This window comes from Ctenopharyngodon idella, chromosome 22 (genome assembly GCF_019924925.1).
Source record: "Ctenopharyngodon idella isolate HZGC_01 chromosome 22, HZGC01, whole genome shotgun sequence".
Classification (NCBI taxonomy): domain Eukaryota; kingdom Metazoa; phylum Chordata; class Actinopteri; order Cypriniformes; family Xenocyprididae; genus Ctenopharyngodon; species Ctenopharyngodon idella.
The window spans coordinates 5,455,543-5,483,353 of NC_067241.1; the positions used below are offsets into that span (position 1 = coordinate 5,455,543).

The following is a 27,811-nucleotide window of genomic DNA, read 5'->3' on the forward strand; positions in this document are numbered from 1 at the left end:
GTGTTCAATGGGTGAGCTGACAAAAGAACGTAAAGGAAGAAGGGTTATGGCGTCACGTTTATAAAACTGACGCTTGAAGCAGAAACTGTTAGTTTCTGCGGTAGTGTGTAATGAAATAATGATTGTGCAAAAGTATGTGCTTTAGCACTCACGTTTTAGATCATAGATGGATTCACCAGGTATGGGTAAGTGCAATTCGCCTGTGCATGTCAATATTGAAAGAAATATCTCTAGATATCTCAGTTTCGCATCCCATGAAGTCTTCTTGGCTGAAATTTAATAAAGAATCTGTGTATTTACAATCTGTAAATTTCATTCGTATGAGATATGAATAAAACGGGACATCCGACATTTGTTCAGTTTTGATGTTCTGATTATTCATTGTCATCAGAGCAGAACATGTGGCTACTTTGTTGCGAAAATCTCATAAGTTGTCATTGTATCTGTAGATTTAGTAATTTGGTCAATGCGTGACGCCAGAAGGTTAGATTAAATAGGATTTTTTAAATCGGCTAAAACAATAGGTCATCTGATGTGCAGGCACTGTACTAAACTCCAGAAGTGTATTGTTGTTCTGTGAGTCGGATCTTTTCAATGAATCGATCGAACGGCTTCACAGACCGTTTGTTTTGTACGAGAACCGCCCATTGTTGAATCGTTCGGTTCTCGTACAAAACAAATGATTATAGGTTTACGACTTGATTGACATTTTTATACAAAACAGAGTTGGTTTTTAAGACGCAATGGTTTTCAAACATTTAAACATGCAAAAACTTTTTCAGCTGAGTGATTTAAATATAATGCATTTTTTAGGTTTTAAAGTAATTTGTTTTCATGAATTGAATCATGGCTGCAAAAACTGAACTAAATAAAATCATGGCTGCAAAAACTGAACTAAATAAGTCTTTAAAAAAACGTATTCGAAACTGAAAACCTAATTATGTCGACATGAAAAATTAATGAATCGATTTGAACGGATTCTTGTTGCTGACTGTTTGAAAGAACCGATTCGCGAAAGTGAGTCGGACACACATGACTAGGCCTATTTTACCTGTATTCGGATAATGATAGATCACCGGCTCATAGAGGAATGTAGGCGGAGCTGTCGAGTTCCTGCTTAAGTTGGCTTACCTGAACGGGAGCATATCCTATGTCACTTTTAAGGTTTACTGTAATGTTGTGGATATTTTATCTAGTAGAAACTGTAGTCGTATACAAATCTCGTGGTGAATGTTTTTGTTAGGAACTTGCATCAGAGAAAAGACCAAAGGGTGGTAAGGTTTTTTTTTCCCCTTTCTTGAAAAATACACATGTAGTTCTTCAGCACACATGGTGTTTTAAATAGAATCAATTTCAATTGTTAGAACTGACTGAAACTATAATTTGGGCATACTTGTCGTTATGTTGAATCGAAGTCAGTTGATTTGAACTTGTGAAAAAATAATGCTTTTAAAGGGACATCATGTTTCTAGCACATTTACTGCTGGATATTCCACCTCATCTGTTGTCTCCTCTACTCTAGTGAGGTGGCGTGGCGGAACCTGTATTTCAAGCTCTGTATCATAAGCCTCTAACGAGAGCACTAAATAGTGTTTTATCAATGTCCTCCAGCCTTCTTTTAATAATATTTCATACAAGTACGGACGTAGATACTATTAAACATTGGGATGCTAAAAAAAAAAAGTTGTTCATTATAAAAGTTTTATGTTTTGTTGTTTCTCACTTTTGCTTGAAGGAAGCATTATAAAGTGAAAGTCAGCAATTGTTCTTTTGTGCATAAACATCACAAAGTAAGCACATGATCTGTAAAAGTAAAAAGAGGAAGTTTTCAGTTTGATTCTTCCCATTTACAATCCTCTGTAACCTGGAAATACTCCATGCTCACAAGTTTCTCAGGCTTAACCTTTTAAAATACATATTTGCAAACCTTCTTCAAAACTGATGAAAGCAAATGGCCATTTTATTATTTTTTCAAAGCTAGATGTACTAAGAATATTACTGGTGCTTAAACAGATTTGTGAAGTTCATGTGGCACCAGGACATCGTGATCTTTGCAACAGGGTGTCAAGAGACGATTTGCCAGAATGTTACTCATAACGTGGATGTATTTTGTTAAAAGTCTTTGGCTGCGTCCGAAATTGTATACTCTCTTGAGTAGGTACTTATTTTGAATGAGTACTTGCTTTGCGAGCACTAAAAAGTATGAATGTAATCCAGATGCTACATTCCCCATGTTGTCACTGTGCTGTCTCTGTGCTGTCACTGTGACCTACCAACGTCAGTTGTGTTGCTTCCCTGCCATTCACAAATCCTCTCCTGTGGCCTCATGGGATAGTAAAGTGTCTATCGTATGCACACTTAAGAATCTCGCCGGAAGTAGTAGTTCATCCGGGTACTTTTTGCCTACTCTTTTATGAGTACTGTGAATTCGGACACCTCTTTTTTTTCACATACTGTTTTTCGCATACTATATAGTAGAGAAGTATGTAATTTCGGACGCAGCCATTGTCTTAAAGTCAGTATGAAACGGAAGTTGCAAAATACTTTTCTTCCCTTTTGTGACGTATATCCAAGTGAAATGGCTTCTCGAACAAGAAAAATGGTAGGGCGGGACTTGATTTTGTTAGTCAGGAATTGATTGGATGGTTGTGTTTTGTTATTGCTGTGATGTCATGTCATGTGAGTGACAGGTTGTCCCGCCCTCACGCCAGTGAACACGTCATCAGAGAAGAGATGTGGTTGAAAGAGGGAGGGGAAGTAATTTTGATACATAAAAAAAAATATGTGTACAGATAGATAAAAAAATAAGAATTATTAATTTTGATTTAATGGGGACTTTAATATTACAATCAATGTCGTACCCTATTGATGTCATAGATATATGCTAGAGTGTATTCTTTTATTTACTAAAAGGGAGTGTGTACTCAAAGTTTTTATATTGTGTTTGCACTAATGTCTTAGTGAACTTTAAGAGCTGCTGTTCAAACAGGACCAATTACGGATCTTGTCTTTTAGGAAGCTGTGGTCCGGGGCTGGATGATGCCTCCCCCCCCACCACAGATCCCCTCATAAAGGATCCAAGACCCAAGGAGCTCAGTGCCATTTCACATATGGTACTATGTTGGGAAAATACAAATGCATTTCTTGCTATTCTAGAACTGATATTTTTATAATCAAATGTAATGTGATTTGTGTCCCAGGATGTTCAGGGGTACAGATGGGTGTGCTGGAAAGTGTGGTTGTGCCGCATTGGGGCGGTATGTTCTTTAGGCCTGCTGCTAGTGCTTTTCAACTGGCGCCCTCGCCTTGGCATCCTGGCCCGGTGCAAGTCCTGTGCCGTTTCAATGGCGGATGTTTTACTATTAAAGGTATTGTCTCCATATGCAGACTGTCTGCTTTACTGAAAATTTAAATACTGATTGGTAAAATATTGACAAATGGGATTAGATTTACAGTAATTCCAGTTTTCCATAATAAGGAATGGTATTTTTTTTTATTTGATTATGACAGGACAGATATGGACAGCAGTTTGTTGTAGACGTGCTTAAAGAGGAGATTGAGGAAGGCAGGTGAGACCCACAGTACATTTATTACTCATGTTTCTCCTTTTTTCTATTTATATGTTTTATAAGTTTCTTTCAAAAAGGAACCAGCTATTTGTTTTAAACCACTCTTTGCATTTTAAAATAATTTGGTAACTTGTTACTTGCTATGTTTTGTTAACATTTGTGAAGGTGTAAAATCTGGTGTAAAATCGGTCTGGCGGAAGCTAGATATTTTACTTTATAGGTCTTAGGTCTTCTTTGTCGCATCTTCCTCTTTATGATGCGCCAAATATTTTCTATGGGTGAAAGATCTGGACTGCAGGCTGGCCATTTCAGTACCCGGATCCTTCTTCTACGCAGCCATGATGTTGTAATTGATGCAGTATGTGGTCTGGCATTGTCATGTTGGAAAATGCAAGGTCTTCCCTGAAAGAGACAACGTCTGGATGGGAGCATATGTTGTTCTAGAACTTGGATATACCTTTCAGCATTGATGGTGCCTTTCCAGATGTGAAAGCTGCCCATGCCACACACACTCATGCAGCTCCATACCATCAGAGATGCAGGCTTCTGAACTGAGTGCTGATAACAACTTGGGTTGTCCTTGTCCTCTTTAGTCCGGATGACATGGCGTCCCAGTTTTCCAAAAAGAATTTCAAATTTTGATTCGTCTGACCACAGAACAGTTTTCCAATTTGCCACAGTCCATTTTAAATGAGCCTTGGCCCAGAGAAAACGCCTGCGCTTCTGGATCATGTTTAGATATAGCTTCTTTTTTGACCTATAGAGTTTTAGCTGGCAACGGCGAATGGCACGGTGGATTGTGTTCACCGGCAGTGTTTTCTGGAAGTATTCCTGAGCCCATGTTGTGATTTCCATTACAGTAGCATTCCTGTATGTGATGCAGTGCCGTCTAAGGGCCCAAAGATCACGGGCATCCAGTATGGTTTTCCGGCCTTGACCCTTACGTACAGAGATTGTTCCAGATTCTCTGAATCTTTGGATGATATTATGCACTGTAGATGATGATAACTTCAAACTCTTTGCAATTTTTCCCTGAGAAAATCCTTTCTGGTATTGCTCCACTATTTTTTGCCGCAGCATTGGGGGAATTGGTGATCCTCTGCCCATCTTGACTTCTGAGAGACACTGCCACTCTGAGAGGCTCTTTTTATACCCAATCATGTTGCCAATTGACCAAATAAGTTGCAAATTGGTCCTCCAGCTGTTCCTTATATGTACATTTAACTTTTCCGGCCTCTTATTGCTACCTGTCCCAGCTTTTTTGGAATGTGTAGCTCTCATGAAATCCAAAATGAGCCAATATTTGGCATGACATTTCAAAATGTCTCACTTTCAACATTTGATATGTTATCTATATTCTATTGTGAATAAAATATAAGTTTATGAGATTTGTAAATTATTGCATTCCTTTTTTATTCACAATTTGTAGTGTCCCAACTTTTTTGGAATCGGGTTTGTGTGTATATAATATTATATATATATATATATATATATATATATAATATTATTATTATTATTATTATTTTTTGCTGTATTTATTTAATTATTATATTAATACATATTAGAATATTTAAATAGAGCTATTTGATCTCTTCCAGTTTGGAGTTTGCAGTAGGAGAGGCAGATGAGAATGAATGGAGAGACACCGTGCAGCTACACAGTGAAAAGGTAACATAAGGGCAGTCAAAATAGAGGGTGTTATGTACATTTCAGGTCCGTCTGCTTGATCTTATCATCTTTTTCTTTCATCTAGAAAACACTGCTTAGATACTATGTGTTTGAGGGCATGCGTTACATATGGATGGCCAGGAAAGGAGCCTTTTGCAAAGCAAGGTACCGTCTGGTATTTATAGCCTCTACATGGTTATATGGTTATAAAGCTGGTTGAAATTGTGTGGTTGTAAATGTCTTTTACTTCTGTCTTTAGTATCCTCAATGAAGGCTGGACCTGTGCTGACCTGCATGGCCGACAGCAAGGACTGAGTCGAGCAGACCAAAGCATAAGGTCTGTACCCTTTCAGTGACTCTGGCTGCGTTTACACTGGCACAAAAAAGACACAGATCGGAATTTGTTGCACATATGTAAACACAAAAATCTGCACAAGATCTGTTTTTTCCGCATCTGATCGGAGCCACTTCCAAATGTGGCTTTAAATCAGATACATATCCAATATCTGGACATCTGACCTACTAAACACATATATCCGATTCCCCTTCGAATTCCAAGCCACAACAAGGCAAGGGTGACACATTTGACCACAAACATAGCTTTTTAATGTTGTATTATGAAGCTGACGTGCCTGTATGCGTTCGCACTAAAACTCACAGCTTATTTTTACCGAGGTGGAAACTTTATAGTTAAGAAATTGCACACACACAGAAACATTCAAGAGCATAGAAACTGGTTTTCAACCTCTGACCCGTGAATTTTATAAATAAAACTGCTTTGCTACTGAAAGCTACATTATAGGCTATAACAGACAGTACAAAAAATTGGATATGGTTAAATGATCCAATCTGTGCATTAAGACTTGCATTAAACGCAGCCTATATGACATGTGAATATAATTCATGCCACACAAAAACACTTTTGTTTTTTTTACTCTCTGTCCTACAGAAAACAAATTTTTGGGGCCAATATTATTGATGTACCTGTGAAGTCTTACTTGCAACTTCTCTTTGAGGAGGTAGACCTTTTCTTCCCTACTTTTTGTATTTTAAATACACTGTAAAATTATTCTTTTGCTATTACGGACACTATGTAATGAATAAATAGTGGCATACCTTGTATTTGTATAATAAATACTTTGTGAAATATTCATATATTGATCTGCTTTCCAATTTTATTATTTTTTTTTTTTCAGGTGCTCAATCCGTTCTACGTATTTCAGGTGTTCAGCATAATCCTGTGGATGTCAGACAGATACTATTATTATGCTGCTTGTATCGTCATCATATCCTTGATTTCAATCGCTGTGTCCCTTTATCAGATTCGTAAGGTATGCGTACATTATTTCCACTCCTTTGAGCTCTTTTGTTTTGTTGTGAATTCATGTAATAAGCGAGTTGTTAATAATAATATGTCGTTTTATGTCTCTGCAGCAAAGCACCACTCTCCGCCGCATGGCCCGTTTGGTAGTGAACGTTACTGTGCGCAGGGACACCGGAGGTGACATGGCTAATCAAACCCCTAAAATAAGCAGCCATCAAAGTGGTGTTTTTCACAATGTTGGTATGTTCTTTGTGAAAACATGTTTGTTTGTGTGTTTTTCCCAGAGGAAGAGTGTGTAAACTCTGAGGAGCTGGTTCCAGGTGACTGTGTTTTGATTCCAGCTGAGGGTTTGCTCCTGCCCTGCGATGCCGCCCTGCTGGCTGGGGAGTGCATGGTGAACGAAAGCATGCTGACTGGTGAGAGAATGCAAACGGCCTGTGAAATTGTATATGGCACTAAATCTGTATGTATTTACTTTTCCATTCTTCCGTTCTCACTACTGCCTCTTTACCCACTGACAGGTGAGAGCATACCAGTGATGAAGACGCCATTGTCTACTTCTGGGGCCACATACAGTCCGGAGTCTGAACGCAGACACACTTTGTTTTGTGGCACACAGCTCATCCAGGCTAAAGGAGGCGGTCCTGCTGGGAATGGGGCCATCGCTGTTGTAACACGCACAGGTGATTTATAAGAAAACACAATCTTTTTTCTATTATACAGCACCGTTCAAATGTTTGGAGTCTGTAAGATTGTTTTTTTGTTTGCTTTTTTATAAAGAAATGAATACTTTTATTCAGCAAGGACACATTAAATTGCTCAAAAGTGACTTTTCTTTTGCATCCTTATCAGTATCTTTGCCATTTCAAATAAATGCTGCTCTTTTGAACTTTCTGTTCATCTAAGAATCCTGAATAAAATGTATCATGGATTCAACAAAAATATTAAGCAGCACAACTGGTTTCAACTTTCATAATAAGAAATGTTTCTTGAACACCAAATTAGCATATTAAACCCTAAACCTTTGATCAGTAGTGCTTGTAAATTACAACTGCCTTGGGTGCACAGAAATGTCTGATTGATTTATATTAAATACTCTGCAGTCTACAATACACTTGATCTTAGCTACAAAGCAGAGAAGCCATAAAATGATTTTCGATTTTACTTTCTTTTGTTGTTTTCTCATGAAAACCACTTTTGTTTCTGTTCGTCAGGGTTTTTTACTGCCAAAGGAGACCTTATTAGTTCTATCCTCTACCCTCAACCATTAGACTTTCGCTTCTACAAGGATGCTATGAGGTTCCTATTTTTTCTAGGACTTCTGGGTAAGTTGGGCTACTTGCTAGCCTCTTATATATGTGATATGATGACATTTGTTTATGTGTTAGTCTCATAGTGCAGAATATGAGCCTTTATCGATGTGAATATCTGTGTTTCAGCATTGGTCGGCACTATTTATAGCCTTGTGATACTATCAAGGAGCAATGTAAGTATTTCATACTTCCATTAGAGGGGCCATATCTTATACTTCTTTTTTTAATCCTTTTAGGTTTTTTTTTTTCTATGTTAGTCAAGGTTTTTTGCATTACAGTTATAGAGTGCGACAGTCAGGTTCCAGAAGTAAAAACTCTGTTCATTTCCTAAATAGGGAAATTGATTTTCAACAATAACTTATGAACCTTTAAAGATAGACCTACTGTGAGTTACGAAGTTATTTAATCTATGGTATTTGTTTCTGTTGAAGCCGTCAGCCCACATTATTTCAGCTTATTTTTAAAATGATCATGTTTAACAGCAGAATTCTTGGTGAAAAACGTAATTACTCATGATCAAAAAAAGCAACGTGCCAAATGTCTCTTTAGCTCCACCCACTCCCATGAAGCACTGTGAATGACATAATGGAGTTGATCTTGCTACGCTCTCAAAATACTTTGTATAAATATGCATTTTTTTGCAGTGAACTTAAAATATGTAAATAGGTTTATATTTCCTCCATTTTAAATTTGATTATGCTGTTCGCAGTGCTTCATGGATGGAAGTTCTTTCCCTCAATAAACCGTTAAGTACACAGTCATGTACCTTTGTCTTTGTCTGCTTTTCTATAGCGTTTTGCTTCAAATCAAAGTTTGTAGTGTTGTGATTCACCTCGTAGCTGATTGGCTTTGTTCATGGCTTATAATGCTTTAACAAAGACTTTAAAAAAAAAATAAAAAATCCCTATGGAAAAAATACTTCTGCAACCAGTGCTGCTGAAAAAGGGAATATTGCACTCTGTTTGGTTTTAAATTATTTCCTTCTAAATTACATTTTATTTACAAATAAATATACTTCAGATTTAATTTCTCTGCATATCCACTTCTTTTGTCATTAGACGCCCTGGAACGAACTACTCATCCGGTCTCTGGATATTGTGACAATAATAGTTCCACCTGCTCTTCCTGCTGCTATAACTACAGCCGCTATCTACGCCCAGAATCGCCTGAAGCGTCATGGGGTGTTCTGCATTAGCCCACCTCGCATTAATATCTGCGGCAAAATATCACTTTTCTGTTTTGATAAGGTAAGAGATCAAGGTTTCGCGCAATGCCTTTTTTTGGGAAGGATCTTAATTGCTTCTTTAAAAATGGTGTCCTGATGAGTGATACTGCCACTGTAGTTTCAAGCATTTGCCTAGTCCTGTATTTGTCCTTTTAGAGCCTGAGCTTCAGGCTGTTAAAATAAACTTTATTTACTCTGTGAAGGTGTTCTGTTTGTGTAATGAATACATCATCAGTGCCCTTGGTTAGACCAATAGAGAACTTCCTTCCTATGTCAGTTCTGTTGACTGTAGGAGTGTTCCTTTTACACATAATCTAGCTAACATTGATAAGTTCATTGACAATATTATTATTGTTGTTATATTTAATAAAATATATATTATTATTATTATATATTCTGCTATATATTATATTATTAGTGTGTGTGTTTATAAATTATTTATATTTATAAATATTTTTTTCTATAGTAACTCCATCCATATCCATTTCATGTTGTTTCTAGTCAACACATTTGCATCACAAGCAATTCCCCATAACATACAGATAATTTCAAACAACTCTAAAACTTATGCAATTAATTATACTCTCTAGGAAGTATGTTTCATATTTTGGTGGGTGAAATTTTAATCCAATTAAACGAATAAAAAATTAAATTCTTTTTGGAGGACAGTTTTCCAGAGCAAAAATGTCCACAATCTTCCCACCAAAAAAAAAAAAAAACTTTAAATGACCCCCCTGGATGTAGTGAGACCAAAAGAAATCTTTTTACTGGTTTATTTTAAGTCAACCCTTCATTATTGAGCATTTCATTTCATTGCTATCTTACATGCATCATGTGCTTTCAAAGCAAAGAAAATGGGTTTATTAGTGGCAGCATTTTGCAATAGAAGGTTAGCAGTGACTGATAAGATCTCTGCTGCTGCCCTGCAAAACATCAACATCCTGTCTGAAATAAAAGACAACTCCCTATATGATCTGCAGTCAAACATCCTTGTCACACTGTATACAATTATTTTTTTTTTTTTGTCAATGATTAATTCTTAAGGCATTTTCTGAGATGTTTAAGGCCCATGTGTATATAAAGGTGTTCTTATTGATCTTACAGTGTTGCAATATGGCATTTTAAAGTTATTTAGTAAAAAAGAAAAGTGGTGTCTCATATTCATTAGCTATGGTTCCATCCACCTATTTTATGTGCATATTTATTGCATAAAAAAACACAATGGAAACACATTTACCGAATAAATACTTTGATGCACAACAAAAACCTCATGTGACTTTGCCTTAACAGTGGATGTGATTGGATAACTGAATTAACCAGTGGATCAATTTCATTGCACAGCATCTCAAATATTGGTTTGATCATTCTGAAATGCCTGAGCCAAAGTCTGTCATCAGAATGATTTGGTTATAATGACCTCCCAGAAGAGTCTCATACGATTGCGTTCACAAATACAAGCATCCGAACGCAAGATAACACGACAGCGTTTATTGCGTTTCATCTGCCCGCTCTGAGACGCAGGTCATTTATGATGGAGGAAGAAGAGCCACAGTGGCTTCCCTGATTGCGGGAATTGCATTTTTATAGGATGGAAACACTGCTTTATTCACAAATGTTTTATGTGATATTCCAATTTTGAGTTAAATTCTCAGCTTCGACTCGAAACGTAGCTATTGTGAGTTTCTCATTTTCACAGTTTCTCTGTGTTTGTTTCAGACTGGCACTCTGACAGAGGAGGGTCTGGATGTGTGGGGTGTCATGGAAGCAAATGGAGCGGTATTTGGCGAACTGGTCCCTGACCCTCTTATTCTCCCTCCTGGAATGATGCTCTTTGCACTTGCCTCCTGCCATTCTTTGGCTTTGCTGGGGGGTCAAGCACTTGGAGACCCACTGGAGCTCAAAATGATTGAATCCACTGGATGGGTAATGGCTGGTTTCTCACAGTGCTTCATGTTCTTAAAGAGAGAGTTTATCAAGAAATGAAAATTCTGTCAACATTTACTCACCCTCATGTCGATCCAAACTTGAATAACTTACTTTCTTCTGTGGAACACAAAAGAAGATATTCTGAAAAATGTCGTCTTCTTTTTTTTTTTCTTTTCTTGTTCATACAATGAAAGTCAATGGGCACCAAAACTGTTTGGTTACAAACATTCTTCAGAATATCTTCCTTTGTGATCTGTGTAATACAGGTTTGGAAAGCTGTGACCTGATTTCAGTAATTTGCATCTCATTTCTTTAAGAATTTCAGATATGACATGTATGAATTGTTTTGTTTAATCAGTTTAATGGCAACTCTGATGATATCTTTCATGCAAAATGACAGGAACTGACTGAGCCAGAGAATGAGATGGGACATGATTCTGAATTTGGGAGACACAGAGTACTATCAGTGATGAGACCTCCTGCACCTGAGCTCCTGTCAGAAGGAAATGTAAGTTGATGCATCTACAGAACAAGAAAACAGTCATTGGGTGTGACAAGAAGGAAATGACTTGCACTTTTGGGACTTGATTATGAATGAAAAGGATGGTTCACCCAAAAATGAAAATCATTTACTAACCCTAATTTCGTTCCAAACCTGTATGAATTTCTCTTTTCGTTGAACACGAAATAATATATTTTGAAAAAGTGTTTCAACTGTTTTTGTCCATACAGTGAAAGTCAATGGGGTTCAGTGTTGTTTGAATCCCATTGTTCTTCAAAATATCTTTTGTTTCACAGAACAAAGAAAGGCATACAGGTTTGGAATGACGTAAATGATGACCAAATGTTAGTTTTTGGTTCTTAAAAACAAAGTGAAGATTATCACCATGCCAGACATTGGATAAGGATAATGTTTTAATCCTAATTTACCTATCCTCTTATGTTTTTCAGTCTGTCAGTCAGCCAATAGCAATTGTGCGGAGATTCCCATTCTCCTCTTCTCTGCAAAGGATGAGCGTGGTGACCGTTGGCCCAGATGGGGCTTCTCCTGTCGCATTCCTTAAAGGAGCACCTGAGATGGTGGCCAGCTTCTGCCTTGAAGAAAGTGGTGAGGACCTGACTCTTAAAACTTGTCCTGTTTCTTATATCACCTTGAGAAGAGCAAGCCGGAGGATATGAAACGCTACCTATTTATTTTTGTGCTCAGTTTTTGTTCTGTCTTTGTGCTCTCCTTGTGCCAGTGCCTTCTCATTTTTCACCCACTCTCCGGGAGTATGCGAGCCAGGGCTTCAGGGTCCTTGGATTTGCCTACAAGCACTTTAATAAGGATACTGACTTAAGCACTGTTGAAAGGTCAGCTGTTTTGTTTTATATACACTACAGTTTAAATGTTTGGGGTAGCTAAGATTTTTCTGACAAAGGCTGTATTTATTTTAAAAATACATTAAGAACATTAACACTGTGAAATATTATTACAATTTAAAATGATAGTTTTCTGTTTTAATATATTTTAAAATGTAATTTATTCCTGTGATGGCAAAGCTGAATTTTCATCATCATTTCTCCAATTAATTGATTAAAAAGATTAAATTATATTTGGAGGACAGTTTTCCGGAGCAAAAATGTCCACAATCTTCCCACCAAAAAAAAAAAAAAAAAAAAAAAAGAAAGAAACCCCCTGGATGTAGTGAGACCAAACCTTTTTACTGGTTTATTTTAAGTCAACCCTTCATTATTGATTATCTTACATGCATCATGTGCTTTTTAAAGCAACGAAAATTGGTTTATTAGTGGCAGCATTTTGCAGTAGAAGGTTAGCAATGACTGATAAGATCTCTGCTGCCGCCTTGCTAAACATCAACATCCTGTCTGAAGTAAATGACAACTTGTTATACTGTATACTATATATATATATATATATGTATATATATATATATATATATATATATATATATATATAATTTTTTTTTTTTTTTTTTTTTTTGTGAATGAAGAATGCTCAAGGCATTTTCTGAGATATTTAAGGCCCATGTGTATATAAAGGTGTTCTCATTGACCTTAGAGTGTTTTTTTTCTTCTTTTTCTCAGTGTTTTTATAACACTTTAAAGTTATTTAGTAAAAGAGACAAGTGGTGTCTCATTCATTAGCTATGATTCCATCCACCTTTTTTCAGTGTCACATGATCCTTCAGAAATTATCCTAATCCTAATATGCTCAAGAAACATTTCTTATTATTATCAATGTTGAAAACAGTTGTTCTGCTTAATATTTTTGTATAAACCGTGATACATTTCAATATTCTTTGAATAGAAAGTTCAAAAGAACAGCTTTTTAAAAAAAAATAAAAATAAACTCTTTTGTAACATTATAAATATATTTGCTGTCATTTTTTATTAACTTGATGAATCCTTGCTGAATAAAAGAATTAAATCTTACTGGTCCCAAACTTTTGAACGGTAGTAAATTTAATTATTAATTATTATTTTTATACTTAAATTCTATTTTAAAATATGATATTTAGAGAGAAACAGATGCATGCTTTACATTCCTGCTGCCTCGTCTCATTTTATAATATATACCGAAGCTTTGTTGTTAAAAATGTTTTAGGACAAGTGAATTTACCTTTCTGACAATTAAACCATCTTTTTTTTTCTCTCTGAAACACAGTATCTAAAAATGCTTTATGTCGAGCCCTGATTAGCATCAGCTCTTGATAAATGTTTGCTTGTAGGGAGGAGGTGGAGAAGGACATGAACTTCCTGGGTCTGTTGGTAATGAAGAACCAGGTGAAGCCAGAGAGTGCTGAAGTCATTCGTATTCTTAAACTGGCACAATTAAGGCCTGTTATGGTTACAGGTATGTCCAAAAACAACAAATGCAATATAAAAACCCTTATAGTGTATGTTTATAACCATGATTTTCTTTATGATTGTCTGGCCTAGTTGAATTGACACTAAACAGTGGCCTCTCTCTTAGCTTTATAGACACAGAGAAGTGAAAATGATTTGTCACATTGTTTGCCCTGTCAGGTGACAATATTCTCACTGCTGTGAATGTAGCACGTGCGTGTGGAATGGTACTGTCACATGAGAAGGTTATTTTTGTTCATGCATCGCCCCCTACTGCCAGTTCAATGGCCTCGCTGCAGTTTCATCAAGGAGATGGTGCAGCAGCCACCATTAATACTCATGAGACTATTGATATTCCAACACAGGTTTGTTCGTTTGACCTATTAAGTGCTTTACAGACGTTACCATTAACACATCATATAGTAATATCTTATTGAGAACAGCAAAGAGATTAATATTTCCTCTTCCTGTACCCTAAGGGTCTCTACCAGAACAGTGCCGGCTATCATTTGGCTATAAATGGAATGTCCTTTGCAGCACTTTGTGATCATTTTCCTGAATATCTACCCAAGGTGACTTAGATTAAGTTTTACGAGTATTGATTCATTCCAATTTTAGACTGGTGATGTGGGCACCATACTTTTCAAATGCGTTTTCTGGAAATTGACAGTGCTTATTGTTTCTGTGTTGCAGATTCTGATGAGGGGTACAGTGTACGCCCGCATGACCCCAGAACAGAAAACCCAGCTGGTAAAGGCACTGCAGAGTCTCAAGTGAGTTCAGTATTTGAAATGTGTGGTCAATAAAGAGCAGTAGTGAACATTGCTTGGGAATGATCTATAAAAATGACAACAAAAAATGTAGATTTATACAACATCATTGATAAATAAACAATGAATACAGTGATCGTGTCGGAATTTGTTAGCAGGGGTTTGTAATGCTGAATATAACGACCATATCTCCTGACTCGTGTGCAGTTACAGGGTCGGTATGTGTGGGGATGGAGCCAATGACTGTGGAGCCTTGAGGGCTGCAGATGTCGGCGTGTCATTGTCTGAGGCTGAGGCCTCTGTGGCGTCTCCTTTCACATCCAAGTCTGACAACATTAGCTGCGTGCCTTTACTCATCAAGTAAATAACACACTTTTACCACACTGTGTACATTACTCAGCTTTTTAGCCATAAATTGTCTAATGAATTCTTGACTGAAGTCATTATAACATTAATATATAAACATTTTTATTTATGTATATATTTATATTTATTTGTTGTTGTTATAATTATTGTTTTAAATAATAATAAAAAGAATTAATTTTTTAATACAACAATTGTTATTAATTACAATAATATGAATGTTTATTTTTAACCAACAATTATTATTAATTATTTTATTAGTAGTAGTATTAGCAGTACTTATTTTGTATTTTGACTTAAATTATAATATCAGTATATAATAATGTTATGTATAATGTTTATTTTTAATAATAATAATAATCACTATTAATTACTATTTTATTTTATTAATTCAAATATTTAATAATAATAATAATAGTTTATTGAATATTTTATTCTTGACTTTATAATAGCAATAAATGTTATAATTTACAGTAATAAATAAATAAATAATTAATTTTAATAAACTATGATAATTTTTTTGTTATTATTATTATAATAATAATAATAATAATAATAACAATAATAGATGTTACTAACTAAATCTAATGTCTAATTTGTTTGAAAACAGGGAAGGCAGGTGTTCACTGGTGACATCATTCAGTCTTTTTAAGTACATGGCCTTGTACAGTCTGATTCAGTTTGCCTCTGTACTTATTCTCTACACTGTGAGTATTTGCCTGTCCGATTTACATTTTTTTTCATGAGCTCAAATCAATGCCAAAATATACACTGAAGCAATTTGGGCATTTTGAAGGGTTAGTTCACCCAAAAATTTAAATTATCTCATGATTTACTCACCCTCAAGCCATCATAGATGTATATCTTCTTTTAGACGAACACAATCAGAGTAATATTAAAACATATCCTGGCTCTTCCAAGCTTAATAACGGTGGTGAATGGGGACGCGATTTTGAAGCCCAAAAAACTGACTTGCGCCACAAGAGTAACCCCCTGACGTGATGTATGACGTAGAATGTAGGAGTAGCGTAAGCTACTGCGGTTTAAACAAATATGGCTGGGCAACAAACTCAAGCTTCTCTTCTCTTATATCGAAATCCTCCGACATTTCTCTTTAACGTTTCTTATTTTAGACTTCTAATTCATGACCGGTGTTTTGTTTTGCTCTATCCTCTGCGCTTCTGCATTCATTACGTCATGCGTCAGGTCAGGGGTTGCCGTTGCCGGATCCTAGTTATTATAGTTAAAAAAGTTTTAAATATGGATATTTTTCTTACAAAAACCCATCGCTTCTCTTCAGAAGGCCTTTATTAATCCCCTGGAGCCGTATGGATTACTTTTATTATCGATGGGTGCATTTTTTTGGGCTTCAAAATCACACCCCTCCGTTTACTACCATTATAAAGCTTGGAAGAGCCAGGATATTTTTTAAATATATCTCCGATTGTGTTCATCTGAAAGAAGATAGTCATTCATTTTTGGTTTTCATTTTTGGGTGAACTATCCCTTTAACAATCAAGTTGATGATTTCTTTTATCTATTGTAGGAGAAAACAAACTTGGGAGACCTGCAGTTCCTCTTCTTTGATTTAGTTTTGGTGACCGTTTTGGCTATAGTGATGGGGCGTGGAGGTCCAAGCGATGAGCTCCACCCACAGCGACCAGCTGCAAGTCTTCTGTCTCTGCCAGTCCTGGCTAGTTTATTAGTTCACACTGTGCTGCTGATCCTAGCTCAAGTGTCTGCTCTACTTATCACTGTCTCACGAGACTGGTAAGCGACTGACCTAAGTGACCTAGTTTTCAGGTAACATTAAAAATCCTTGCACCCTCATAATTGTTGTTTTATAACTCTGTGACTGTTTTCAGGTATGTGCCTCTAAATTCCACTAGGACAGGGGCTGCAAACCTGCCCAACATGGAGGACACAAGCATTTTTGCCATATCGGGGTTCCAGTATATCATCATGTCCATTGTGATAACTAAAGGATATCCTTACAAAAAACCACTGTATTACAATGGTGAGAATTTAAACTTTGACCTTAGACTTAACACAGCAAACATAGGCTTGCTTTACAGAAAATAGGCTTTTTTATAGGCTATTATAAAGCAACATAAAGTATTGGAGTAAACAAATCACAATTTGTTTGAAAAAAAGATGTTTGTGAAAAATTTCCATTCAGTAAATCTGACTGAATCCAGACAATTTGAGTAATTTGTAGCTTCACATTGGGGTTTGGGTTTTATTAAATGTAGATTTTGCCTATGGATGTAAATGTGTTTCCTCTCATCATGTAAATTAGATTTCACAGTGATAAAGTTATAATAATAAGAGTTATAGAAGTAATAATTATCAATGGCCCATTCCTAATAACCATTTTATAATTTGTAGCTATTATTAAAAGAAATGCTCAATGTAGATGATGTCTAATATTTATGCTTAGTTGTTTTTAATGGGTTTTTTTTTTCCTCTTAGTTTTGTTTGTAGGTGCACTTATGGTCTTCTGTGCTCTTATGAGCTGGCTGGTGCTTTCCCGTCATACCGTCATCCATCGTGTGCTGGAGCTCTATGACATCACTGATATGGTTTATAAACTAGTTCTGTTGGCTGTAGCCATACTCAACTTTTTCATATGTTACATATTTGAGGTAAATACAAATACATGTATTAATGACAACATGGCATCTGGAACATGATACTAATATCAGTAATTGCAGTCAAGCTATTTTTCTTTACAGAATCTTATTGACCGAGGTGCCCTGAACTGCCTTCGCAACCTCAGAGGAAAACGCGAGTCCAAAAAGCAGTACAAACGTCTGGACGTCCAGCTTGCAGAAACACCCTCATGGCCACCCCTGAACCAGACCGTGTTCCCACCACAGTGCTCCGTCATCGGTGTTAGCTAACACCTACCTCCCGCTTTAGCATTTCAGCTCTCCCAATGCACATATCCAGGGTTGCCAAAGATCTGATACCACCTCTCAGTGCACTAGTGAGGTATGCGTACCAGATGCCATCCTTGTCTGCCTATTATATATGGCACAAATCTTATCATACAGTAAAAAGAGTGAAGTAAAGGTCACTGTTAATGATGGTATTTCTAATGATATAAAACATGAATGAAGAATAAAAACTTTTAAGTATTTTGAAAGTGTGATGACTGATTTAGAAAAGGGGTGGAAACATATTTCCCCAGAATATGTAACATATTTAACAATTTATACATACAAATGAACAGTTTATACAAAAAATAAAGGGCATATTGCCTTCAGAAGTGATTGATCCTGTTACTAACATGAATACAAAATACTGAGCATGTCGTTCTAAACCCATTTTTTTTCCCTTTCGTGGACCATAAAAGTTCTAACAAAGCATCCAAGTTGCTCCAAGTTGTCATATTTACAAAATAATATATACATGCTACCTACTTTATTCTCTATGGCATTTATGACCCTTAAAGGGTTAGTTCACCCAAAAATGAAAATTCTGTCATTAATTACTCACCCTCATGTCGTTCCACACCCGTAAGACCTTCGTTCATCTTCGGAACGCAAATTAAGATACTTTTGATGAAATCCGAGAGGTATATAACTCGTCCATACATAGACAGCAATATAATCAACACTTTCAAGGTCCAGAAAGGTTGGTTCAACCTTAATTTTATGAAGCGACGAGAATAGTTTTTGTGCGCAAAAACAACTGCAGAAGATCGTCTCTTTTGTGTCATTCTCATATGTTGTTTACGTCCAGTGCTTCCAGGTTCTACATCAGAACGCCGACTCATTGTCCGGCTCCTGCGTCAGCATCACACACGTGTCGTGCTGTTCACGTGTGCAGCTTTGGCCAATACTGAGCTGGCATTCGGACGTAATCAATGAAGCCTTCACTGTGCTTACTGCATCAACTGCGTAAGGATAATGACAGGGAAGAGAAGAGATTGTTGAATAAAGTCGTTATTTTTTGTTTTTGAACACAAAAAGTATTCTCGTCACTTCATAACATTAAGGTTGAACCACTGTAGTCACATCCACTATTTTAACGATGTCTTTAGTACCTTTCTGGACCTTGAAAGTGTTGATTACCTCTCGGATTTCATCAAAAAATTCTTAATTTGTGTTCGGAAGATTAATAAAGGTCTTACAGGTGTGGAACGACATGAAGGTGAGTAATTAATGACAGAATTTTAATTTTCGGGTGAACTAACCCTTTAAGTAACAGATCTTTCCAACCATATTGTGGTGTATATCCGAGTGAAACAGATTATTGAAAAAGAAAAAGGGCGGGGACTTGGTTTAATCTGTTGTTGATTGGGCGAAGACAAATCTGAATGACAACTTGCAGTCAGTTGTAAGAAAGGGGTGGAGTTTAAGCTAACCAAATTATAAGAGACATCCACCATATGCCACCATAGAGAAATTTGATGCTTAAACCAGAAGTTCGAGTTATGACATTTGATTAAAAATCACAAGTTTTTTTTTTTTTTTTTAAAAGTGTTAATAGTAAAACATGCAAGGGAAAAAAAATGTGGGGCCCGTTCTTGGTACATGGACTATTCAGTTATCTGGATTTTACTGTTGATGATTTGACATGATTCAGGATTGTTAAAGGGATAGTTCACCCAAAAATTAAAATTCTGTCATTTACTCACCCTCAAGTTGTTCCAAATCTATATGAATTTTTTTCTGCTGAACATAAAAGAAGATATTTTGAGGAAAGTCGGTAACCAAACAGCTGATAAGCCCCACTGACTTCCATAGTATTTTTTTTTTACCATAATATGAAAGTCTGTGAATATGAATTAATATCTCATTTTATTGGAGCCTTACACACATTACATACAGTTTGTGACAGCTATTATACGGGTGGCTTGATGTAGTGCAGGATATGCAGATAACTTTAAAAAAAAAAAAATAAATAACGCAATGTAAAAGATGTTGTCTGCTGTGCCATTAGAAATATGTTATCGACCCTTAAGAAGCTTTATCCACTTCATGTGTAAAATTAAATGAATTGCTAATTATAGTAGGCTACTCTTGACAAAAAAAGTCTATACAAATACTAGAAATTGTAAAAAAAGGAAATAATTGGGAACCATGTAACATTTAATTCTTCTTAATTCTTTAATTTTGCCTTTTTCCTTTTTTAATTATATGATGTCATTGTTGCTGTCAGACAATATCAGTGTAAATAAGTAATATCAGACAACTTAATCCAGATATTTTAATTAAATCCACAAATTCATTTGAAGAACCAAATTAAGCAGAGATCAATTATTATAATTAGAAAATCTGGTATCTGCCAAATCATCTCAGATGTATTAAGCAAGGTATGAAGAACGGATCCCTGATAAATAACATCCATTTGGAAAATATGGTGAATTTTCATTTGATGCTGACTTTTTTTTTTTCTTATGTGTAGTGGCTTCGAGAAGAGGACTAGTTTGCATTGTCTATAAACAGTTAGATGCCACAAGAGGCAAGACAAAATTAAAAATTCACCATTTAGAATCACTGATATAAGATTAACCAATTAAAGTTGGCATGAAACAGAAGTTGCAATCTTTTATTCCCTATAATTGAATTTGTGATGTAAATCAGAGTGAAACGGCTTCTGGAATTAGAAGAAAAAAGTAGAGTGGGACTGGATTTCCAGCATATGAATTTGAAAAAAAATAATGATGCACAGATAAATCCTTTATAATAAACACTGCAACATTCTGTAGAAAAAAAAAAAAAGTTATCCAGAGACATTATTTAAAAAGTCTTTATTAAATGGGCATTTTGAAAAGTATTTACAGGCAGATTTCTGTGTTCTCAGGCAGGGCATGACAAACCCGTCTGGTCTGATTTGTTACAGCACAATGGGTGAACAATGACATATCAGATTAAAGGGTATTTCCATAAACTGCAGGAGTCAGAGATATCATTCATGGACATCACAGGAGAGGAAGGTTTAGGAAGAAATTAAAAAAAAAAGAAAAAGAAAAAAAGCAGGGAGTTACAGTCAAAAAAGGTAGTATGGCTCTTCATGTTATAGACATTGTATTGCAAGAGCCAAAGCAACTAGGTGAACTGACTTAACACTCCAATAAAGTTGCGTTGTTAAGCCACCGGTGTGTCACACACTTTTCTCTTAGGTTTCAATAAAGTTAAATAATCTCTTATAGGATATTCTGTAATCCAGTCATAGAGGTGTTTTTCAAATGATCTTGAAGCCATACTTCATGTAAGCTTAACATTGCACCATCATTCAGTTAAAAACCTATTCACTGATACACAACTTCATTCATTCGTTCATATTTCCTCACAACAACCTGAGTTCCTACATAAGTAAAAAAAAAAAAAAAAAAAAAAGAGAGAGAGAGAAAAGAAAGTGGCCAACAGCAGATTTGATGAGGAAGTGAGGCGAGGGGAGCCAGCAAAATCCCCCCCCCTTGCTTCACTCCCTCCAGTTCTCCCCAGCACAACAAATATTTACAGAACTCATCTTTCTGTTGGATTTCACTTAAAAATGCACAGATCTAAAAATGACTACCTTTTTTAAATCATATAAAAGGCATAGAAACGGTTTAAAAATGCCATTTGCTGCACTCATTTAATTTTCTACTAGTTTGTTTTTATTCTGTTTACTTTATGTAGAAATCAGGACAGTTAGAGGAAGACCCATGAGTAAAAAAAAGAAAACCGTAAACAATAAAGAACTTAAAGTCAGCTTAAGTTTCCACATTACACCCTCACTGTTTCTTACCCATTTAAAAACATATGGCAGTATGCAGACCGAGCCAGTAATAAGCAAAATTAAAACAAAAGACAAACACAAGCAATACAAAAGCTTGAGAGAACGGAAGGGAGGTCTGAATAATTAGTGATATTTCTAGAATTATTGCTGAAGGAAGCTGGTGCCTCATACCATCCTTTTATCGGTTTTAGCACATCCAGGACATGTTATCTTCAGTTTCAAATGTCTCTTCATAGGGCTTGCTTGCATGACTTTTCAGGCTGGCTGCCAGTGACGGCTGAGTTACGTGAGGAAGGAACAATCATTCTGCAGTTCTGTTTCGTTTCTCTCTATTTTCATTTTGATTTTCAGGGGTGGGGGCTGGACATCACAGTGAGCAGTGTCCGGAAGCGAGGTCCTCATCACAGTGTAAAAAGTGGGGAACGTTCCCCATCCGCTCCTCTGGATCATGTTTCTTTCCCCCATTACATTCCACACACGCCGTGCTGGATTTGAGAGGGTTTTATACTTATTTGAAAAACTCACATCCTAAATATTGATAAAAATGATTAGATTTTCAACCGTATTGTGGGAGACCCACCATCGCCTCTCCTTTCCTCCCAGGAAAGGCTGCTATTCCTATCTGCGCTGGTGGTGAAAGCCTTGTGTACCATCTGGACCTGCTGGCTGTCGAACCACATGGTTTCCTGATCTGTTTTCCTCTGAAAGTGTATGGCTGCTTCCACGTGGAGATCTGATTGAGGATAGACAACATGTAAAATATACAATCAAAAATATAAAAAGCATTTTGACATTTTAAAGTAGCCATTCATAAATATCAAAATTGCTGCATCCTTGGTTCTGGAAGTACTTTTGCATATATTCTCTCCAGAGATTTCAATTAGCCTATTTCTTAAATACACTATCCGAATGAAAAAAATTATCCCATGATTTACTCACCCTCAAGCCATCCTCTAGGTGTGTATCTTCTTTTAGATGAACATAATCGGAGATATATTTAAAAATATCCTTGCTCCTCCAAGCTTTATAATGGTTGTGAATGGGGGGCCACATTTTGAGAAAAAAAAAAAAAAAGCATCCATCCATAATCAAAGTAATCCATGCGACTCCAGGGGGTTAATAAAGGCCTTCTGAAACGAAGCGATGCGTTTTTGTGAGAAAAATATCTATATCTAAAACTTTACAAATTCAAGTAACTAGCTTCCGGCAGACGACCGTACGCATACTGTGCAAGCCAACTTGCGCCAAATGAGTAACCACCTGATGCGATGTATGACACAGGATGTAGGAGTAGCGTAAGCTTAGACACCTCTCACGGTTAAACAAATAGGGCTGGGCAACAAACTCAAGCTCCTCTTATATAATTTTCTAAAAATCGTTTTAGACTTCTAATTCATGACCGGTGTTTTGTTTTGCTCTATTCGCCTTCATCATTACGTCATGCGTCGGGTCAGAGGTTACTCTTCTGCGTCAAATCGGCGGATACGGCCGTCTGCTGAAAGCTAGTTATTATAGTTAATAAAGTGTTAAATATGGATATTTTTCTTACAAAAACCTATAGCTTCAGAAGGCTTTAATTAACCCACTGGAGCTGTATGGATTACTTTTATGATGGATGGATGCACTTTTTTTGGTTCAAAATCTGGCCCCCCGTTCACAACCATTATAAAGCTCAGAGAGCAAGGATATTTTTAAATACATATCCAATTGTGTTCGTCTGAAAGAAGATAGTCATATATGCCTAGGATGGTTTGAGGATGAGTAAATCATGGGATAATTTTCATTTTTGGGTGAACTATCCCTTTAAGAGTCTATGATTGGATCATTATTGCAGTGATTATTATGTCTCTAGCATGTTATATGTTTGGCAACAGTTCTTCTAATCCTAAAAGATGGAGTGCGTAGCTTTTCATTTCTTAAACAACCATGTACGAAGACACATCATGGCCATATTCCAGGATGACAATGTCAAGATTCATCAGGCTCAAACTGTGAAAGAATGGTTGGGAGAGAGCATGAAGAATCATTTTCACACATGAATTGTCACCTCTGAGTACAGACATTGAAAGTCTTTGGGATGTGCTGGAGTAGACTTTACAGAGTGCTCACCTCTTGCATTGTCAATACAAGATCTTGACCAAAAATTGATGCACCTCTTGATGGAAATAAATGTTTTGATGTTATTTCCATCCATTTTTTGGTGAAGATCTTGTATTGACAATGCAAGAGCCGAGCACTCTGCGACACAAGCGAGAGTGACATCAGTGGCCTGTTGCATGAAGCCGGTTTCAGTTGCTACCCAGGTAAGTTTAAGATTAGTTTGAGCAAACTCTGGTTTTTCGGGCTCAAGGAGGTGGATTGGTTTTTAGCGATGTTCATCGCCATGGTAACTTACACTACACAGCTAACCTGCTCCTGAGCATATTTATTATATTTATATTACATGAATTATATATTCATATCATATAGATCTATTCATATAATTATATTAATTGACCATTAATGTTAAACTTTGCTTTTAAATTAATATAAATAAAATACATGCTTTAATACAATGTTTTTAAACAGATTAAATTCACATGCATTCATTTGAGCTCTTTGTGAACCTATATAAATTATTAGGCCTATTTGTTTGATTCACATGCATTGATATAGTCAGATATTTTCTTTCAGCTGCCTTCTCAAACTTTTGCTGCAGCAGTGTTTATTCCTGCCTTGTAAATGCATTTAAATTCATTATATTTTTCATAATCTTAATCTTCAGAAGAGAAGTGAATTGTGCCGTCTCTCTCATGAGAACAAATCAAACGGATGCTCTCCATGTTCCGTGTGATTAGCTGTTTGCCGCACGCACTTCAGACTTAATCGCAAACTCTGGAGTTGACAGAGAACATTGATACCAAGCGTTGTGAGACCACTGAACCTGATCTAAAACATATTTTATGAAAACTGAATAGAGATTATCGAAGCATATACAGCACAATCCCAGATCTAATGGTGGGAATGCATGGGAAAGGTTTTACATTATCATAAAAAAATATTAATTTTAGCTTCCAGAACCATGATAAGTTTTGCTCTATTCACCATGTCAATATTTTACCGGTCTGAATTGGGTCTCTCTTGTGGTGTGTCATCAGGAGTAGCACTGCCAAGGATTCTCTTCCTGGCCTCTGCGTATTCTGCCTCTCGCTGAGCTAAGGATTTTACTTGTGGGGAGGGTCGAGTCTGCGTCACAGACGATCCTAAAGATCCATTACTGGAGGGTCGCTTCAAAATACGAATCTGTGGTGGGGGTGCCGCGGGGAGGGAGTCATCCTGGATTACGATTGCTGTTCTCATCGGAGAACGGCTCGAACTGCCACTTGAAAGTCTGGAAGAGCATAAAAAAATATGATTATTAGGAGTAAAACAGGCGCATTGAACAAAACATGGACTAAAAACACAGGGTTGACCTGACATACCTTTCTTTCTGACTGATTCGAAGCTTTTCCTCTAGTCTTCTCTCCATTTCCTAAGTTCAAAGTCATGACAAACAAAAAATAAATAAAACTTATTCTACTGGAGATAAATAGCATTAAGCAATCTTACAAAACAGTACAGTCATGCCGCTTCAAGGAGGGGGCCTCTGAAGCCGCAGCAAGTTTTCAATTTCACAAAGTTATTTATACATCCATAGTGCAGTGGCTAAATTAATGACAGGGCCGAATTACAGAGTGCTGCTTGAGTAGGTAGACAATATAAGGCTTTTCTAAACAGAGACAGAGGAAACATTTAAATGGAGGGAAACTTGTTTACAGAGCCTAATGGCAGGGGTGTAGATGTTACTGCCAATCTTTAAGAAAAACAAGTCTCTGTTTTAAAAGAGTTCAAAATTTGAAAGCAGACATGATAAATTATGACATATTGCTTTATCAAATATATACACTAAATCAGAGCGAAGAAAACAGGGTAAAGCAATTCATACCAATGGACTTTTTCCACTGTTAAAGGGCACAGTTAAAGAGACAGTACATCCAAAAATCAAAATTCTGTCATCATTTATTCATATTTTTTGTTGTAAACCTGTATGACCTGTATGACCTGTATGACTTTCTTCTGTTGAACAACAGGAGATGTTAGACAGAATAACATTCTCAGTCACGACTTACTTTCATTGTATTGAAAAAAATTGTAACGAAAGTGAATGGAGACTGCTAAGACTGTCAGCCAATAAGATTCTGCCTCAACATTTATTATTTTGTACAGAAGAAAACAGGTCAGTAAAGCGATGAAAAGTTTTTCCTTTCTTTTTGTTTCATTCTGACTGAACTATTCTTTCAAATTTATCTGCAAAACAATAGCACCGCTCACGAGATCCACACATCTCTATAAGGAGCAGAAAGTTATAACAAGAGTCGTACTTTTTTTGGACAAACCTTCCATTTTTATCCCAAATCACTACAAATACTTATATTAAATAAAGATTTGTGAATTTGCAAACAGTATAATTTACAACAGACCCCAAGAGAAACTGAAAACTTGTAAAAACCGCCTGTTGACTATCTGAATGGGGACTATCCCACCTCGATACTCAGCTGCTTTCAAATCGTATTTCCGCATAAAAATAAACTCTGAATACGCATAAGACGACACGATTACAATACTTTGTCTATGACATCCAACAAGTCTCAATCCATTCGGCAGCCATCTTTGGTTTCAGACGCGATGGCAAAGAAAGATTTCCCCCTTTTTATTCAACAAAAGTTGCACCGGCTAACTAGCATTAGTTAGCAGTTAGTTTATGTCATTTGCTTAGAACACAAATTGTTTTACGTGACTCACGAACGTGCCGCTTCACCAGCTGACATTATCAAAATCGTCTATACTTATACCTACTGGTTTAAAGTAAAAATATCCCACAACATCTGTTTTGGGACCAGTTTCCCTTTAACTGCGGCCTACCGCCCAACTCTAAATACACAGGCGTGACTAGCAAGCTAGCATGAAGCCAGTGGGATGAATCATTCTAATGCTCCACGCGAGGCTGTCTACACTGAAAAGACAGTTTGTGCAAGCGCGGAGAAAGCGCAGCTATCGCATATTTACCCCACTGTCGGCGGCCTCTTCCCAGCTCTCGGCGACCTCCTCATCATCCATGTTTCCACTCTTGGCTAACTAGGGGCTTCCCTCAGTCCACACGCTAACGCACATTTTCCCTCTACAGCGTCAGTGAGCTGCTTAGTGAGCTAGTGAGTCTTACACAGTAGCGCCATCTACTGCAGGGAGGATAGAGTTACTGTGGCCTCTGGACATTAGAAATTCATTTCAAAAGTGCCCCAAAAATTTGGAAAGTTTGCAAAAATGACAAACTTCATAGAAAATGAATAGAAAATAGCCTAAAATAGCTCATATAGGCCTAATACTTTTTTTACCTCTTCAACATAAAGGGTTAGTTCACCCAAAAATGAAAATAATGTCATTTATTACTCACCCTCATGGCATTCCACACCCGTAAGACCTTTGTTAATCTTCGGAACACAAATTACGATATTGCTCAGCCTGCATAGCCAGCAATGACATTTCCTCTCTCAAGATCCATTAATGTACTAAAAACATATTTAAATCAGTTCATGTGAGTACAGTGATTCAATATTAATATTATAAAGCGACGAGAATATTTTTGGCGCGCCAAAAAACAAAATAACGACTTATATAGTGATGGCCGATTTCAAAACACTGCTTCATGAAGCTTCGGAGCGTTATGAATCAGTGTGTCGAATCATGATTCGGATCGCGTGTCAAACCGCCAAACTGCTGAAATCCTGTGACTTTGGCGCTCCGAACCGCTGATTCGACACGCTGATTCATAACGCTCCGAAGCTTCATGAAGCAGTGTTTTGAAATCGACCATCACTATATAAGTTGTTTTTTTGTTTTTTTTGGCACACCAAAAATATTTTTGTCGCTTTACAAGATTAATATTGAACCACTGTACTCACATGAACTGATTTAAATATGTTTTTAGTACATTAATGGATCTTGAGAGAGGAAATGTCATTGCTGGCTGTGCAGGCCTCACTGAGCCATCG

General features: G+C 36.6%; 2 protein-coding genes across 6 annotated transcripts; one reads left to right on the forward strand and one right to left on the reverse strand.

The window, feature by feature from the left end:
- Window positions 1-24: 24 nt before the first annotated feature.
- On the forward strand, window positions 25-20,994 carry atp13a2 (ATPase cation transporting 13A2). 4 transcript variants are annotated; one of them, XM_051880824.1, is made up of 29 exons: window positions 25-185; window positions 3,016-3,113; window positions 3,201-3,368; window positions 3,511-3,569; window positions 5,168-5,237; window positions 5,323-5,402; window positions 5,497-5,574; window positions 6,187-6,256; window positions 6,434-6,568; window positions 6,672-6,738; window positions 6,846-6,977; window positions 7,083-7,244; window positions 7,776-7,886; window positions 8,001-8,047; window positions 8,933-9,121; window positions 10,816-11,022; window positions 11,426-11,533; window positions 11,977-12,133; window positions 12,267-12,378; window positions 13,758-13,882; window positions 14,056-14,240; window positions 14,355-14,447; window positions 14,569-14,648; window positions 14,853-15,005; window positions 15,619-15,715; window positions 16,555-16,778; window positions 16,874-17,025; window positions 17,481-17,653; window positions 17,744-20,994. In XM_051880824.1, exons 1-29 carry the CDS (start codon window positions 167-169, stop codon window positions 17,909-17,911), a joined length of 3,519 nt encoding a protein of 1,172 aa, XP_051736784.1. In that variant the 5' UTR covers window positions 25-166; the 3' UTR covers window positions 17,912-20,994. The 4 variants fall into 4 exon arrangements, with proteins under 4 accessions (XP_051736784.1, XP_051736785.1, XP_051736787.1 ...); XM_051880825.1 differs by having other exon boundaries at window positions 37-179; XM_051880826.1 differs by lacking the exon at window positions 25-185 and adding an exon at window positions 1,045-1,274.
- szrd1 (SUZ RNA binding domain containing 1) lies at window positions 20,753-26,996 on the reverse strand. 2 transcript variants are annotated; one of them, XM_051880835.1, is made up of 5 exons: window positions 26,829-26,996; window positions 25,205-25,254; window positions 24,844-25,113; window positions 22,324-22,476; window positions 20,753-22,228 (listed from the first exon to the last, which is right to left on the reverse strand). In XM_051880835.1, exons 1-4 carry the CDS (start codon window positions 26,877-26,879, stop codon window positions 22,362-22,364), a joined length of 486 nt encoding a protein of 161 aa, XP_051736795.1. In that variant the 5' UTR covers window positions 26,880-26,996; the 3' UTR covers window positions 20,753-22,228; window positions 22,324-22,361. The 2 variants fall into 2 exon arrangements, with proteins under 2 accessions (XP_051736795.1, XP_051736794.1); XM_051880834.1 differs by having other exon boundaries at window positions 20,753-22,476.
- Window positions 26,997-27,811: the final 815 nt, after the last annotated feature.